The sequence below is a fragment of the Enoplosus armatus genome, chromosome 3 (genome assembly GCF_043641665.1).
Source record: "Enoplosus armatus isolate fEnoArm2 chromosome 3, fEnoArm2.hap1, whole genome shotgun sequence".
In the NCBI taxonomy this organism is placed as follows: Eukaryota; Metazoa; Chordata; class Actinopteri; order Centrarchiformes; family Enoplosidae; genus Enoplosus; species Enoplosus armatus.
This window is the reverse complement of record NC_092182.1, coordinates 13,397,476-13,416,509: the sequence shown is the minus strand read 5'-3', so window position 1 is coordinate 13,416,509 and position 19,034 is coordinate 13,397,476. Positions and strand designations below refer to the sequence as shown.

At 40.3% G+C, this 19,034-nt stretch overlaps 1 protein-coding gene across 1 annotated transcript; it reads left to right on the top strand.

The window, feature by feature from the left end:
- Window positions 1–11,516: 11,516 nt before the first annotated feature.
- Window positions 11,517–18,486, top strand: oxtra (oxytocin receptor a). Its single transcript, XM_070901923.1, has 2 exons — window positions 11,517–12,444; window positions 18,233–18,486. Exons 1-2 carry the CDS (start codon window positions 11,517–11,519, stop codon window positions 18,484–18,486), a joined length of 1,182 nt encoding a protein of 393 aa, XP_070758024.1.
- Window positions 18,487–19,034: the final 548 nt, after the last annotated feature.

Below are 19,034 nucleotides of genomic sequence, written 5' to 3'. Positions count from 1 at the left end.
GAGATATCAATCAGAATATTGAGAGACTAACTGACTTTGCTCTGAATGGATATATATTCCCCATCAAAGTATCCACCAACTAACCTTGACAGTCACGCACCATCAAATCAATTAATTGTCTCCTTGTAAACAGCAAGTGGCATCAATCACTAAATTCAAGGTCGAAAGTGGATCACCACTTTTGTGATGTCAAAGTCCTTGAGACTGAGTGTCTAAGAGTTCAACATAGACCTGATCAGGAAGTGGATGCAGAAACAGCTAAAGCTGTGCCTGACTACTAGATGGAAAGCCCACAGAGTTGCAAGGACTTCAGTAAGACTGAAGAGAGAAGCTCAACAATTGACAGTACACTAAACACCTCCCCTGTCCAATCATAGCTTAGCAACCGTAACTAGGCATGACAGGCATGTCAAGCTTTGGATTTCTCCACATGTTAAAGGCTGCAGTAAGAGCGGTAAATCTGCCCCTGTTATTACGAGCATACGTCCTGAGTGAGAACGGATGGCTTCATGGACAGTCACTAATACGGGCAGGGTTTGGCAAAAGGTTGATTGCTGCTGAGTGCACAAATGGCCATAAATTATCAAAAGAGTGAAGAATGTCCATTTGAACGTGCAAGAGCAAGCTGAGCGGTGGATTCAGCTCTGAAGTAGTTCTCAGAAGAAGCCACTCAAGTAAAGACGTAATTGACATTTACATCCGTCTATTAATAAACCAACAAATAGTACAGATCCAGGTTTCCTTTTCTCTTTGTTGCAGATAAAAAAGAATACATTCCCAAATCATTTCACCAAGATCGGGAATACAACTGATGAAGTTTAACATTTCAAAATGATCCTAAGCAACATTTTAGTTATTCTCCTGCAAATTAATGAATTAACCACATACATAATTTGAGAGAGAGAGAGCTCACAGGTTTTTGGTTTGGAGGTATGAAGATTTTGGTGTGGTGTGTTTTGGTTCTTAAAGACGGCCATGTTATTGAGCATACACACTGAATTATGACAATATATTTTTCTAAAAAACAACTATCAGCCTGTTATGCCTCATTAGTGGACTGGCTTTTCTACTGATATTTGAGTTGGAATTGGTTTGAGCCCATTTATGCTTTATATTTTCTCATCTACATTAGAAGATAATGTGGTGAAAATGGTGAGAAATTCATCACAGACACAAAGGACCCTTGGCTATTTGCACTAAATGGAAAACTTGACTCTAATGCAGAGTGAGCATAATCCTCAGTCTTCCTCTTAATGGGGTGATAGAGGACTGACTAATAAGCTAAGTTTCACTTGCTAAGAGGATTATGTTTTGTTTCAACTAAATAGGATTATTGACTCCATATTCTTTGGTGTTGGGTTGGACCATGAGCAGAAATTCACTTTCATGATTGTCACCCCCTGTCTTACAATAACTTCATTATGCTCAGACGACTGTTGAAGCATGGAGTTGGAAACCTGGATGAATAGTTGGGGCAGAAACAAACTCTTTGTAGGACAGTTACATAACCATCAACATAAATCCAATACAAGTAAAACCCTCTTATTTCCTGCTAACTCTCAAGTCAATAGACCACTGGATTTGAGGAGTTGAGAAGTATTTGTGAATGCACTTCATTTTATTGTGACCTCTTTGAATAGGGTAATACGGTACACAGTATGTACTGGACTATAATCCTCCTGGTCTCTTATCTGGCATGTTTCAACAGTTTGAGACTGCTGTCAGATATCAATTTAAAAAAAGTTTGAGAAAGGTAAGATGTCCATATATAGCTGTGTAAACCAAATGTATAGTTAGAGCTACACTAATCATATTGTTCATATCAACAATGGATAAAATGTGCAGGCAGACGAAGTTATCGACTAGCTGCTGGACAAAGTGAAGTATTTAGCAGCTAAACAGACAGATATTTTTCTCAGGAGTTGATGGAAACCAAACCTTTATAGGTGATAAAATGTCGTGTTCAGAGCTTGTTCCACCGCCCCAAAGTGGCCAAAATCAATTAATGCTGCTTTAATAGTTGCAGTATTTACTTCTGAAAATGATTATCAAATGATTCTACTATAACAAAGTCGGGGGGCTATGATATGTAGCTATGAAAGAGTTTATATTCATGTTAATTGTTTTTGACATTCACAATTATTCTTGACTGATTATTTTTTATTTCATCTTTATTTCATCATATGATTTTATCCAGTTTATTTTATTAAATATAGCACATACGTCAGCAGACATACAGCTTGCAGCAATAATGGACAACAAACCCCACACCACACCATACAATTTCTGACATACAAAAACATATAAAATCTCACCTCACTATGTTCAACGGTGATGTGTACTGCAAAGGAAAATAATTTGGGATGACATTGTTTTGTTTCTGAGCCGACAGACTTTTCTGCACACTTTTACTGCAGACAGTAAAAGATATGTCTTACATGGAAGGGAGTAGTTCTTTGCAAAACAACAGTGCTATTTGTGTGTGGGTGTTTAAGCTGCAGAGACCTGACTCATTTCATAGAATTGTTGTTGTAGCAGTACAGTCTGTACCAATACATACCTGTAGGTACAAAGAAACAAGATGTGAAGTTAGGGAATAAGGGGGTGACAACCTGGGAACTTAATAGATGATTAAGTTTAAGTTTAAAAGTGTTTTTAATTACCGGTTTTTATAACACGAACAATTACACTGTAAATTGGGAAGAATTACGCTGTACATTGCGGGCTGTAATCTGAAGCATTACAGAAAATGATTAGAGAAATTGCAAGTTAAACATCCAAAGGGTCCCTGTGGTGAGAACACACGAGCTAACAGAGCACAGACCCCAGCTGACCCTGTCAACTTGTAACCAGGACGAGGTTGAAGATTTCCCTCGGGGCAGTGTGGTTTTATGGTGCTGTATGTAACTTACTTGTTGCATGTGTGTTGTCATATGGATTTACTTGCTTTGATGCTTTGTTATACATTTACCACTGTATTTCTGTATTGATTTTGGTGTTCAAACCGTAATGAAAATGTTCAGGAGAGGTGGGTGTAAATTATTATTCAAGGTACGAATGAGCTTGAACCTTTCAGATTCACCATTGTTGGAGAAAGTAGCACAAACACTTCACTTAAAGACTTTAAAAATGCGCAGGCACATTCTTCAGACGTGCGCACGCCGAGTTTACTGATGGTAACTTTCTAATGGGTTTTTAAAATCACTGTGACTTAGTGGCTGGCGGTGGAATTAATCTGACACGAATTACATATGAAATGAGAGCCACAGGCATACTGCTGGACAGATATAAGAGCCAAGCCATACATATATTTTTCAGGTGTATGTAATGGTACCATAGATTCAAAAACCCCGGAGCTCACCTCCCACAGCAACACACACACACAGGATAACCAACAGTCCAGTGGCCAGCAGCTAACTGGTGTATTTGGAGGTAATGATCTGAGAGAGGGGAGCTACTGGTATTTCAAAGAGCTCTGACTATCCTCCCTCACGTACAGCTCTGTGCCGTGTCTGCTTGTCTTGATAAAAAATTTCAGTCCAATAAGCGAGTATCCCTTATCATTCTGTGTCTGAGGTAGTATGATAACTTTAAAAGCAACACTTGCTTTAATCCATGCTCACACACCTTGTTCAGTTTTCAAGCACATCACAGTGGTCCATTTCTAAGGCTTTTTAATGTAGTACAGATGACAGTTTTTTCAAGTCCTGCACACAAAAAATTAGCTTTCAACCATATATTCATACGTTATCATAGAACCCAAGTCATCATGTTACTTTCTGCCATTATCAATATACAGCAAGTGATTCAGGAATTTAGCATAAATAGAACATGTGTTAGAGCGTTAATAGCCAATAAGCTTCTTTCTCACCCACTCCTATTTGGTGCTTTTTTTTAATGTGAATTCAATGTCTCTGCTAACATTCGGTGTTACCCCCTTTCTTTTGTGGAATATGTTCCATTCACCCAAAAGCCTTTTTCTCCTCTTTCTCCACCTTTTCCCCCATAAATTTAGATGACTGTGTTAAGACTATGATGCAAATTGAAATTATGGTCAGATTTGTACCTGCTACAGTGTGTCACATGATTACAGCAACAGTGCCACGATAACAAGCTTACTGGGGGGAACATTTTGCTTTCTTCTAAATAAATATTTTTTTCATGTCTAAAGCTCATGCAGTAATATTTGTTAGGAGCAGTTTCACATCTGTGTCCGGTATTCATTTTGTTCGCTTAGTGCATGCTGGCTGCTTCGGCACACAGTATATGTGCAGTAAAAGCTGGTTTTGCTTTATCACAAAAGCACCATGGTGCACTGAAACATGAGCAAGGAAACAATTTTTGAGGCATGCATGTTTACTGGTGGCGTAGCAGGTGCATGTGTGGGGTCACAGTGTATGAGAGGCGTAAGTCTGACTGTGTTCCTTGCTCCACAAGAGACTATAAACAATGCCACATTGAGGCTCTGATATATTGTCAGTGTGCTCACCTCTCTACCTGATCTAACTGATGTTCTTGGCTGTGGTGCTTATTCTGCTGTTTTAAATTTCCAAACAAACCGTCCTTCTTTCTCTCTCTCTCTCTCTGCTCTTATGTCCTTGAATTTCTATTTGTTTCAATTCACAAATGGTTGTGTTCTGTTAATTGATGTGTCTTTTATGATCCTTCTTTGCTGCACTGGATTGATATAGCACCAAATGCTTGGCCACGTAGGGGGAAACGTATAAAATGTGTAGTGTGAGGTTTGATTATCACATGATTTGATTGAAAACATCTAATAAAATCAATACAAAATTATCAAATCATGTAAAAAATAAATGCAGAATAAGATTCAGAATGATAAAACAACAGCTGTAAACATCCAGAGCGAATAAGTATACATTAATCTGGACTGTGGGATAGGATTGTTGAAGTCATAGTCCAGAATTAAGTGTATGAGGCTGAGAGTACAGTCTTACAGTCGTGCTAGCGGCTCTGTGAGGCTGTACACAGCTGTGCTTCAAGCTAAATGTTTACACATCTTAGTTTAGGGTGTGAGCATGTTAACATTTGCTAATTAACACAAAGTACAGCTGAGGCTGATGGAGAATGCCATTAGTTTTTGGTATTGGTTATAAACCAAAGTGTTGGACAAATGAAAATGTTGATCTGATGATGGTATTGGATGAAAAGTCAGTGGATCACCAAAGTGATTTCCCCCCCGGGGATCAATAAAGTATTTAGACAAGATGTTACACTAAAAGTAGAAAGTGTCAACTTGCTGGTGGCGCTAAAGTCAAAGTCAAAGTCGGTAGGATACGCAATCTGGGAACCTTGAATGTTTATGCAAAATTTCATCTCAATCCATCCGGTAATTGTTGAGATATTTCAGTCTGGACCAAAGTGGTGGGCGGACTGACAGGCCTACATTGTCATCCCTAGAGCCACACTGCTGGCATGTCCAAATATACTTAGGTAACATTAGACAACTCATCTTGGTAGTTGTGGTAAAAAAGTAGCACTTCTATCTCTACAATTTGTTGATTTATCTAGTCACTACTATGCATTTGATGTTGTGTTCATATAATGGGAAGGAAAGTATGAAGGATGAAGTGCTATTCATACTAACGACAGCCCTGATTTATCACAGCAATAAAAGCAACAGGAAGACAAATATAGTTTACTGGTCATAAAGTATGATAAGCCTAATGTCCCTGCTTTCATAAACTAAGGCATTGTGAATGTGGAAAATCAAATTATGTCTATCTGGCTTCACCGCAGTAATGAAAAGTGATTCACAATAACACATCTCTACTCACTGTGTTCTACCAAGTTTCCAGTCTTCACCCCTTTGTGGCACGAGTCATCTGTAGCCATCCATCTATTATGAGGTTGTTGTTGTTTTTTCTCAGCAAACAGACCAAATCTGATTTATGGGTTGCTGCACAGCCTCAAACAATGTGTTTTCTGTCCTACAAACATGAAGCGGGCATTAGGTAAGGGGTTATTGTTGAGTTGTTTGCTTTATGTCCATTCAAGATCCACTGCCACTTCCTGTAAATGCCCTTCAGAGTGGGCAAACCCAAATATAAGCAACCTCTCCAGACGCACCACAGGAGGCCTTATCCTGTTATTGTTTTGGAAGCAGATGTCTTAGATCCTGACTTTTAAAAAAAGCCCAAAGGCAGAAACGCAGGAAGCTCCTGTAATGAAGCAGGGCGTTCTCTGAGAAGTGAGGCCCACCTGAAGAACCCTGCATGCGATATTGTCTAACACGTTTGCAACCCCATGCTTGAGTGAGATATGTCTCGAGCTGGTGCGATGTATGACTTAACTTCACTTGTTTACACTCAATCTTACAGGCGTCTGAAACATGTGCCTGTAAATCACCGACACCCTCTCCTCCATGAAGCTAATGGCTCACCGTAGCAGCGTCCCTCTGCACCCTACCCTGTGTTGGTCTACTTTTTACACGCACCTCATGACACAAGATCACGCAGAGGGAAATGGTGGGCTGAGAACCTCATGTACTGAGTGATTACATAAGCAGCAGGAGCCAAAAGTATTAGCGTGCAGATCCTTTGTATCTTACTTCATCAGGGGCTTGGGCCTGAACCTTGTCTCTAATTAGATCTGTCAACTCAAAGCCCAGTATCTGTGGGAATGGCACAGAGAACTGCTGAGCAACTGGAATCAGTCGGGGGGTTGGTGGGATAGATATGCTGCACAGGTTTCCATGGCTGGAGCAGTACGGGAAAAATATTAATTTATTTCTATAATACTGGATGTGATCACCAGCACAGCACAGTTTACTGTCTGTCCAATGTCCACAACCATCAGTTCATTTAACAGTTCATTTAGTTTCTACAGCAGCTGCCCCAGTGCCATATCAGCTGTATGACTGGGCAATAAACATCTGTCGACACACAATAACCTAAAAAACTCTCTCTAAAACTTGGACGTATGCCGAGTAGATATTAGTTGCCAGCAAGAGGAGGTCTTCCATCATGTCTTTTGTATTTTAGAATAAGATCAGATAAGACTTTATTGATCCCGGAGGGGAAATTCACATCTTACAGCAGCACAGGGGCAGGCCAAGAGGTTATAAAACAGATAAAGAGCTATCTAAATGAAATAAATAAAGAATAAAATAAGAAATGAAGAAATGAGAGACATTTTAAAAAGCTATATTATAACTATATAACTATATAAGCGAATTATGCAAATATTTGTGCAAAAAAAAAGTCGAGTGCCGCAAGTATATAGGTATAGGTATGAATAATAAGCACATTACACATAATAATATAACAATACAGTGTATAATACGAAAATATAAAAGCACAATAATAGCAACATGGTACTAATATAGTATAGTTTTATCGTGATATAAGTAATATAATGCAATGATGGTTTCTAGCCAAATTTCTGCCTTCGTTCAATATTTTGATAGCAGTGACAGAAAGGAAATGTAGAGAGAGAGAACAACAGGCAGCAAAGGTCCTCAGCTGGAATCAAACCAGGGTTACTGTGATCATATGGTGTCCACCTGAGACCACTAGACCATAGCTAACCCTCCAAATTGTTGTTTTTTTTATGTTCACTGGAGTCACTTTAAGTTATAACATTGCATATGTGCAGACTTAATTCACCATCTTCTCCCTCACCACTCTGAGCTGGGCCTGACGTCCTTTAAATCCCTTCAAGATTTTCCTCCGGCGACGTCATTAATATCAGGAGAAGAGCATCATTTTTTCCATCTGTAATCTCACTTGCTTTTACTCTGTTTCCATGATAGTTTATGCTCACCGCAAGGAACCTGGACTTCTCTCAGCCTTGTCATCTTAATTTGCTTGTCTCTGCTGCAAAGAGGAAGCTCTCCTCCATGTCTTCTCTACTTTAGCATTCAGGTCTTCTAGGCTCTCTAATGCCGCAGCTTTCTATCCTTTTAATCCATCAGTAGAAACTTCAAACCAGACCTCATGCTGTTCACCTGGATTCACAAAGCCTCACGTGCACTCATATCCATCAGCAGCACTTCATTTGGACTATGTAACCTTTTTCCTGACCCCATTATAGAATCTATAAACCACACCCTAATCTGACACTATACCTGTGTCCAATTTCAGAAGCTGGATCTTTTGCCCTCAAAAGTTGACAGATTGGTAAATACCCAGATCAGTTTAGGTTTACAGTACAACGTGTGCTATTTCACTTAAACACATGATGGAAAATTGGCAAATTGTTCCAGGTGAATCTTTTCTGTAGGGACCCTGATTAACAACATAACCAGGCTGTCAACAAGAGCAAATGGTTATGTTTGACCTCCATTAACTACATCCTGCTGTAGCTTCTTACTAGTGTACTAGTTTACTAGTGTCGGGCCTCCTGAGCTCCTGAGAACAACCTGGTAAATATGATGAGGTCCCCTGATATTTCCGGACTTTACAAGTTGATGACGAACACCTGAATGTTCCATTAAACAATTTAGCAGCAAGCTGTGGATCCTCAGGGCTGCAAAATAAACACAGGTTGTGCATATTTCTCAGCTGCATTTGGAGAAATCTTTGACATGGGACAGTTATGATATTTAGTCTAGACTTTGGAGGATCCAGCTACTGAAACAGGGACACAGCTTTTTTCTTCCAATAACCCCAAACCTAAGCCTAAATCTGCTCTTACCGTGAAACTTCAGAAGATGCTTTACTGTCACACTTGAGTCACCTGACAGGAAGAAGAGTATCAACAGACTCTAGAACTAACTTTAAAACTTTAACCACTGTACATCTTCCTCTGGCAAAACCCCCTCTTTTCTTTTTCACAATCATAAAACCATGGAAAACACATCGCTTCATTGCACATCTACCACTTCCATGAAATGAGCACTCATCAGTCCACTAATTACTTTCTTCTGAGCTGTAGAAATCGTCTATCTGCACCAAACTTTTCCAATTTTCAGCACTGACTTTGTTACATTGGGACAATTGCACTTGCTCTTTTGTTATTGTTGTTTTCAGACTATATCCAGTTTCATCACTCACATTCTGGCTCATTTCATGTGGCTCACCAAAAACAATGTGGTTAGTGAGGCCATTAAATATTTTCATTCCAAATTCACACGTCACATCATTAGATTTAATGTACCATTATTCTTCTTTTTCCTCTTCCTTTTCAATTTCCAGTCAGCGGCTAAATCATCTTCAGCCTTCGTACTGCTTTGAAATTCCTGTGGATCTGCCATTTTCCAAAACCCAAAGCCACAAAAAAGGGGGAACAAGTCTCTGGCGCAGACAGGACCAGAGGCTTTTTCCCACAGGGTTTGCGACTGAGTGTTGCTGGAAATTTAAAGAGCCACACAGTAGCAGACAAATCCCACTTTTCAGTACTTTTAATTCTGTTTGCATTGGTGTAACTGTGTTTGATAAATCATGTAATCCAGCATTTTCCTGATTTTTAAAGGTGAGTCAGTGTTTAGCAGTAGTCCTTACTAATGGTCATCATCTACCAAGTGTTTGGCTTCACATATTTTATGATCTCTGTAGCACAGGGCAATAAAACAGAATTTAGGAGCAGAATGACAGACGATTGGTATTTTACATGGAGATGAATACAAATTCTCTGTCTCGTCTATTTGTTATACCTGTACTTCCCATCTGTCCAGTTTCGTTCATTCACTGAGGAATTTCTGCATTATGCTTTCTACATTCATGTATCCTGTTTTTTTCATGTTGTTTTTGAGTAATGCACTTCACCATCTCCATCATTAATAAAATAATACTAATCACCATTATCGTTTTAGTCCCCATGTTACAATGCAGCGTTGCACTTGGCAACACAAATGGGAAGAAGGAGGAAGTGTGTGTTGAGAGGAATCACTGGAATGTAGCACATGGACATCGACATAAGCATCACACAACATTGCCAGTAAAACCTCAACTGTATATGTTGTTTTTTCTCATGTGTATGACGGTAACAGGTGATCAGTCTCTCTTGTTGTCCTTATGACCGTCAGCACAGTATAATGTATAAACAGAATCATAACACTCAGATGCTTTCTCTCTTGTGTCAACTGTAAAATAAAATGTTTTTCCTGTCATCCTGAATACATCAACAAGGTTTCCCCAAAGGTTAAAGCAACCGAGTCATGAATCCAGTCTAACATGCCTTTTGATGTGGACGATAAAAAACACGTTGACAGCATCTAGTGTGATTTTCAGTGCAGAGCTTTCTCCGGTCTTAGTGCCTCTCCTGAAAAAGCTTATGGCTGAAATATTGTATGTGCCAGAAAACTCATCCTCCCATTCATAATCTGTAGATTGGAGGGTGTTGCCTTGATGATGTCACACTATTAAGCCCATTAAATCATGGTTTATAAAAAGATGGAAAATGTATCTTTGATCTGCCCTCTTATAGATACAAACTGGGTATTTTCTTGTTCTTTTTGGGTTCTAACATTGACCATGCAAAAAGAAAAAACTAGTTTGCATGTGTTTTCTAATTTAATTGTTTTAACTCTCAGAGGTTTGGGGTGTTATGAGCATTTGTTCTTTAAATAGCTGTTTATTCATCAACCACTTGTTCAAACCAAACTGAAGTTTAAGTCTCCAGCAAAATATCTCATTTGCTCCCCAGATTTGAGCACAATATGAAAATGTCTTATATTGACATGGATGCTTTCTCATCACAGTCTTCACTGTGCAGAGCCACTGCTCTCTCTCCAACACCAGCGTGGACAGCTTTGTAATTCCACACCGAGTCAAACAGTATCGGACAGCAAACATCTCTCAGATGGGCTTGGTTATAAAAAAAAAATAAGATCCCTGATTCACAGCAGATCTGTCGGTTCATGCTCTGAAGAGCTCCGAGCTGCAGAGCAGGACAGGGAGGGTTCTGATGAATGACTCACATCGCCACCTAGTGGTTGTGACCGGTAAGACTATTTACTGTTATTACTGAACCGGGGACAGATATAACAGGGGCTATTGTGCTGTAGTGCTGGCCATTCCGATTCTTACCAGAGATGATGATGGAGCTTTCCTTTTCTGCAGCACTTTTTTCTCGTAATATTTTAATATCCGGAGTTTCATTTTGAGTTTTAAAGTATTGTTTTCCTGCTCGATCATAAACCTACTATTTTTTGGATTTATTCAGACTATGATTTTGGTTTTGGATAATTACCTTTAACCAGTGAGGTGTACTACTCTCGTATTTTAGGCCCTAGGTTTTTCTGTTTTGAAGATTCTTGAGTTTACTTTTCTTTTGGGCGCCCAATTCTACGTCAAATATTTCACATGATTTAGATCAGCGGAAATATTTGTTCTTCTCCTCGTCTTCAGTTTTTAGAAATCATGGGTGATTGAGGTTCAATCCTTGTTTATCACTTCAGAAGCATGTTTTGAGCCTCATCATACCTCACCCTTCCTCGTGTCACCTGTGAGGACGCGAGGAAGACTTTGTCACTTAAAGCCCTTCAGGTGACTGCTTCAGCCATTGCATGACTGCACAACTCTGACGCATCTGCAGAGGACAAGACTGCGGCAATGGAAAGTGTTTCAAATGAAAGTGACTTTTGGCAACTGAACGAATCCTGGCGGAACTCGAGCCTCGCCAACGGGACCGGTTGGTTGAATCAGACGAACCCTCTGAAGCGGAACGAGGAGGTGGCGAAGGTGGAGGTGACTGTGCTCGCACTGGTGCTGTTTCTGGCGCTGACGGGGAACCTGTGCGTCCTGTTGGCCATCCACACCACCAAGCACAGCCAGTCCCGCATGTATTACTTCATGAAGCACCTGAGCGTCGCCGATCTAGTTGTGGCGATATTTCAAGTTCTCCCTCAACTCATCTGGGACATTACATTCCGGTTCTACGGGCCGGACATTCTGTGCAGGTTGGTGAAATACCTCCAGGTCGTTGGGATGTTCGCCTCCACTTACATGTTAGTTTTGATGTCCGTAGACAGGTGTTTGGCCATCTGTCAGCCTCTCCGCTCTTTGCACAGGAGGAAAGACCGCTTCTATGTCATATTTTCCTGGGTGCTGAGCCTGCTCTTCAGTATCCCGCAGATGTTCATTTTCTCCCTGAGAGAGGTGGGCTCGGCCGGATCAGGAGTGTATGACTGCTGGGGCGACTTCGTGAAGCCATGGGGAGCCAAGGCTTATATCACATGGATCAGCCTCACCATATATATCATTCCAGTGGCGATACTGAGCATCTGCTATGGGCTGATAAGTTTCAAAATATGGCAAAACTTTAAACTGAAAACCAGGCGGGAGCAGTGTATAAGCCTGACGCCCAAAACCTCCAAAGGCAACACGCTGGCGCGCGTGAGCAGCGTTAAGCTCATCTCCAAGGCGAAGATAACCACCGTGAAAATGACTTTTGTGATCGTCGTGGCTTATATCGTCTGTTGGACCCCCTTTTTCTCTGTCCAGATGTGGTCCGCGTGGGATCCAGAAGCGCCCCGTGAGGGTAGGTTGAATTTTAAAGTTAAAGCTGATGTACTTAAAGTGTCAATGCATATGAGACATTTTGAAACACACTACTGATCTTTTCCATCATTGTGCACATTTGTCTGGACAGTATTGCCCAGTGCAAATCAATGGACATTTCTAACTGTCCATTCATCGTCGTTCTGGCTGTGCGCACCAGTGCTCTTTACGCACGACAATGCCAGCGCTTATTTATCCAGTTGGAGCAAACTGAGACAAAAAAAGCAATTTTGAGATGTGTTTATTCTGGTTTACTCATTCAGGTGGCTCAGGCACTTGAATTTTATGGCTGACTCATGGAGAACCGGGTTCTGCTGTTTTAGTATCAGGGTAAATAACGCAGCCAAGGTGGGGTGCGGATGACAGAGAGTTTACAGTGGCAGCGCGATCATCGTGCAGGAGGTTTGACACCAGGACAAAACGACAACAAAAAGTATTTCATCTGTCTGCTAAAAACATAAATGCTTGGTATTGCACATGTGACATTTGAATCCATGTGGTATTATAATAATACACCATAATACGCTCATACACAATAATATAATGCACACAAAGTGTGATAAGGCATTTGAAATGCAAAAGCCGCATGCAGGATTTTCCAAGTTTCCTCTGACCCTCCTCAAGCTGCAGAGACAGACTGACGGCTAATCATTAATCAAATTAGTGTGCGCCGCACAGCTTGTATTAGTGCCTGTGGGGCACGTTGGAGTGCGCCGTTGACATTCAACCACAATAGGCCACTAAGCAACCATCTACTGTATGTGTATACTTATCGATCTGCTGGGCCACACCCATATAACAGCAGAAGATTTAATGTGCCAATTTGACTCCACAATGTGTTTACACGTCTGTGCCCCTTCCACTATTTCATTGCATTTAGGTAGAACTAAATGAAAGACACTTAAGTAATAGCCTTGTGAAAAGCCTAGATGTGTTTAATTTGAAAGGGGCTGTAATTTGTTTGTTGTACTGGGAAACTGAAAGGTGAATCTTATTAGAACTATTAATTTGAAGACTTTGTAGAATAATATATCTGCATCTCCTCCGCAATGAAAAGAAACAATTACCCCAAAGATGATACAAAACTTGTTTTCCAAGCTGTGTCCATCCCTAACTTTACTGTTTCTGGTATTTCCTCTGACAAAAAAAAAAGTAAAAAGAGAAACATTTTCAACAAAAACAGACTTAAACAGAAGACACTGTACACTTGCTAAAAACAAGACAATAATGTCAGGCAGTTTCTGGTGGAGTAGAGAGTCAACAGACGTGTTTCAGATCTTGGTTCTTTTCTTTCTTCTGTGGGTTTGTGTGTAAGTTTCCAGATGACTGGCTGTGTGTCGTTGTCATCCTCCTTAAACTGCATTGTTCACACCAGCTATTTACACTTTGGAGCTAAACTGTTGCACAATACACTTAGCTGTCATCCAATTCTTCAACGCTGAGGAGGCATATTGCTCGATGCACTGATGAAATCTCACAACGATATTCAAAGTTACACGAGCCAGAAAAGAGCAACAAAAGTGCTCCAGCCCTTGAATGGAAAAGACAGTGATTAAGTAATTTTCTGCTACTGGATCAGTGCAGGGGGGGAAGGCTGATGGCTGATTTACTCCACGTGAACAGCACTCAGAAAGGCCAGAATTGGCAGTGACACGTGCCAGTGTTTGTGTACAAAAGATAGGCTGGAGTGTCACCTGTGTGTGTGTGTGTGCAGATAAAATGTCCATTAGAGTCACACTCAGCCAAGTGACCACGCAGCTGAGAACAGAAAGCCCTCACTGAAGGAAGAACCTCTACATTGCAAAGATTTGTTGCAAACATTCATGATGTAAACGAACCATAAACAGTTTCACGAAACGTTATGTTAATAGGTGAGCTTTTGTAGTTAATTGTTGTTAATGAAGTCAATATGGAAGAGATACCAAGTTGTAATGTTGTGTTTAGAATTTTAGCTTTGTGCCGACTGAATCACAGAATCACAGTATCTTTAAAACTGTGAGGAGCACATACAGTAAAACTAATTATTAATGTGTAAACATTCTGTATGAGGTAACCTGCAGACGTAACAGCAAATATTTAGATAGCAGCATATCTCAAACACAGATTGTGATATTACATGGGTCATTCCATATAATCACTTTTATTATTTTACCATGGCATATATCCATATCATTAAACAAACAAAACAAGACTAGAGTCATGAAAATTGATTTTCACTAATAATCTCTCCACAGTGCAGAAAAAAAAGTCTATTATTGCAGCATGTGAGTGATTAAAACCATCGTGGAAAATGATGACCATGGTTTCCTCTGAGATTCATCTAATAAAGACATCTTTGTGTTCCATTTTCACCATCAATCAAGCTGACGCTTCAACATTAATGGAGGTTTACTACTTAAAGGTTGCTGTCCATCTTTAAAAGGCCACTATTAGCAGAAACAGGATGTAAAAGCTGCAGTCTATATGCAGACTCATGTAGCGTTTCTCTACCGTGGACCATTACTGAAGTAATCATGTCTTCTGTCAATGAATGATTCAGAAATCCTTTAAGACAGTCAACAACCAAATGCACAAGTTCATATTCTGACATTTTAGTTATTGCTTCTTTGCTTTGTTGTTGAGTGTTAGAGGAGAAGCGAGCCTGGCTCTCTCTCCAGAGATATTTCTAGATTTGTTCAGAATATTTCCAGTAACTTCCTTGAAACTCCACCTGTCTCCTGGGCAAGAAATAGTCCAGTACATAGCCCCTCGTAAAATGGCAAGTTCTCGTTTTTACACTACATTTTGTACTGATTAAACAAACGAAATGTGACGTGTTAATTAGCGAGCTTTAGAGGTGCTCGTATGCAGCTTTCGTCACCTTTGAACAGACCCCGGCTAGCTGTTTCCAGTCTTCATGCTAAGCAAAGCCATCGATTGCTGGCTGTATGCTTCATATTTACCGTACAGATGTGAGAGTGTCATCAATCTTCTTATCTTAATTCTCATCAAGAAAGCGAATATGAGTATGAGTATGAGCTTTAGCCCAAATTGGACCAGTGGTGTAGCACACACACCCTTTTGGTGTATGAATGTCCTCATGAAGCCAATCAGAACAAAAGAAAGAGCCAAATTGCATCATCCCTCAAAGAAAGCCATTGCAATATTAGATTTATTCCATTTTGTGACGTGGATCTACTGTGAAGGAGCCAGGACCTTTCACAGATAGGAAGTTTAGCACCCCATTAGGCCTATCAGTACAATTTTTGGAAATGTCAGAAGACGGTAAAATGCCCCATTCCTCGAAGCTTTGTCAGAGTGACATCAGTGGCGTCTGTGATTTCACATTGAACAGCCAGACAAATTTCATTATGAAGGGGACAAAAACACCTGAGGGTTAAACCCTGAGTCACACACACACACACAATCTCCCCCCAAAAAAATCTGTGAACACAAACATCTGCCCCTGCTGAGCCCGGTGCCCTCAGACGCTGACTCACACTCTGCTTCCTATTGATTTGCACTAAGTGCTTGATGGACACAAAGCCCAGTGTTCAACCTCCAAGTGTTAACTTTTTCTTAATAAAGGTCAGTTCCTTTATAGTGTCTTTACAAGCAGGGAGAAAAGAAAGGCAGTGTCATATACAGAAAGACCCCTCAAAGCAATTTTGCTTATGAATATAATTTCATGTAAAATTAAATTACTTCGGATGCTTGTTTACCTCCAGGGAGCAAGAATCAGCATTAAGAGTTCTCATTAATTAATTGCTGCTCTGTATCAGCTCTGACAGCCAGACAGATGTACCACCCAGGGGAGGATTATTCTGCCTTTTCATCTGCTGTGTCATTTATCCTTCTCTTGTGAGCTAATTCAGTAAAGACTTTTTTCGCAATAGTTCCCCTGATTATTCAAATTAGATCCAGGCTCTGCTGTCATCCACCCTGATAAGAATGCTTGATAACCACCAGTTGGTCTTTTGCACTTTAATGAAGTGTATTCTTCCATCCATGTCAGCAGCAGTATAGTCTAGAGCGAGTTGATGCATGGTTGATGCAAGGTTTGTTGTACAACTGTGTCATATCAGCTGGTAAATTAAAGGTCCCATATTGTAGAAAGTGAGATCTCCGTGTCTTTTTTGATTATAAAGCAGGTCTAGGTGTTATATAAATACTGTGAAAGTATCAAAACGCTCAGTCCACAGAGAAATGCACACAATCCGTATTCAGAAACTGTGCCGTTAAACCAGCCGCCAGGACTTCCGTAAGGTTGTGATGTCACAACAATACAGTCATCGCACTCAGCTACGCCCCCAGCAGGTCATCTGCTCAGGCACAGCACAGCCACCAAGTACAGGTACACTCATCCACCCGCTCAGTCAGTCTGAGTTATTCGACCGCTCTGCTCAGGTCTACTCTTCAAGTCTTTGGAGATTGTTCAGTTTGTCTAAAACGGCTTGTTTCAGGCAGAGGGTGAACTGAGGGGCTGCATAAAGGGCCAGTATAAGATAATTAAGGACTTTTTTGAACTGTGAATCATGCAAAGTGAAGTCCCAGAATAGAAATATAGAGCTGAAATTAGCATAATATGGGACTTTTAACTATTTTTTTGCTTGCCTTTTTGTAGAACATTATATAAATTTTTTCAGCATTTGCTAAATTTTTCTGCCATTTTCATAAGTACATCTAAAAGATTACAACACAGCACTCACTCTAAAAGTAGATTATAAAACCCATGAACCGGTAGAAGGGTAATTGAATGATCTACACTCAGTTAAATTGATGTTTTAGTCTCATGAATCAAACCCTTAATGGCTGATGATCAATTCTTATTAATCATGCGTGTGACTTTCGTGCCCTTCCAGAGACCATTTACGCTGAACAATTTTCGTTAGAGCTCAGCGACTGTCATTAGAGACAACATGAGAATAGCAGGGAGCGCAGACAGGCTGAGAAAAAGATTAGCAATCAGCTAGAAGAGGTTAAATACAGGATACAAGCCAATTACATGAATCCGAAACTCATTTACCAAATGTCAGTCGGATGGCGGAGTTGGCGTAGTGTAAATGTCATGTAACGTGCCGCTGCAGGTTACTTGTGTGAGGAATATTTCCACCGCTTCTGTTCTATCCTTGAAAGTGTTCTTCGCAGGAATTTGCTTTGTTTTAGAAAATCAGTACTTTCTTGCTTGTTTGAAGGTCACTATTTTAAATATTTTTTGTCTTTTTCTCACTCTTGCGCTGCAAGTATTATGAAACTCTCTCTGCTTCCTCTAGGATCTCTGATTTCAAGGCCTGAAAATCCCTCTAATTATAATCATACAGTTCTAACTGTATGATTCAACCTTGTAATTGAACTAATTCTACATTGGCAGAAAGACTATACGAGTCTACTGCCATACTAGCTGCTCTGTGAGGCTGTACTGCTAACTAGCATGCTGAGCTAACGTCAGCAATGACAATGCTAACATGCTGGTACTTAAAACAGGTCAACATGTCAACTATCTTACTATCTGTACCAAAAATCACTGCAATTCATCTAATAGTCTGAGATATTTCAGTCTGGATCAAAGTGGGGGGGACGACTGATGCACAAACATATACATAAATTATGTTTATCCTTTTTGTCACTGCACCTTATAAGAGTGGCAGTAGATAAACATTCAGCCGGCCACTAATACCTTTATTTATTTGAATCAAAACTTTCACACAGAAAACTAAGCTGCTGGTTCACTTTTGTAATCACAGCACAGTAACTCTCCTCTCTCTCTCTCTCTCTCTCTCTCTCTGCAGCCATGCCCTTCATCATCTCCATGCTGCTGGCCAGCCTCAACAGCTGCTGCAACCCCTGGATCTACATGTGCTTCGCCGGACATCTGTTCCAGGATCTTAGGCAGAACTTTCTGTGCTGTTCCGCTCACTACCTCAAGTCATCCCAGTGCCGCTGTGAGCGTGACTTTGACTCCAGTCACAAGAGCAACTCCTCAACCTTTGTCATCAAGAGCACGAGCAGTCAGAGGAGCATCACACAGACTTCCACCACATAAGCAGCCGCCCTCCTGTCCCTTTCTCCGGCTGCCCACCCTGCCTTTCAGCACAAGCCCATAAAACATCCAGCAGTTCAGCTCCTTCAGATACCTCTCGCCCTGACGCTTGCTGTTCAAGCCCAGAAGGGAAACAACAACAAGTCTTAATTATTCTATTTACAGAACTTTACAGTGTTAAGTGGAAAAGGAATTGTGAAATAGAAAAATGTACAGAATATTATTAAGGGTGTGATATTTTGTGTTAAGAGATAATCATGGACCAAGCTGAACAATCACCTGAATCTTTCAGTTTTTTTGTTTTTACCTTTTTCTTGTTTTATATGTACAGTATATATACATATATATATATATATGTATATATACATATTTGCAGTGCAGAGAAAGTAAAAGCAAAGAGAATATTTGAATTGTTTTTTAAGCAACCTTGGCCAACCACATTATTGATTCAGTTGTTGCCACCAGCAAAGCTTACGGATCCTGTTTGTCTGCATTATGATGAAATTGCTCACCTGCTGTAAATATTGTGTACGATGTTGTTCACTTTGTTA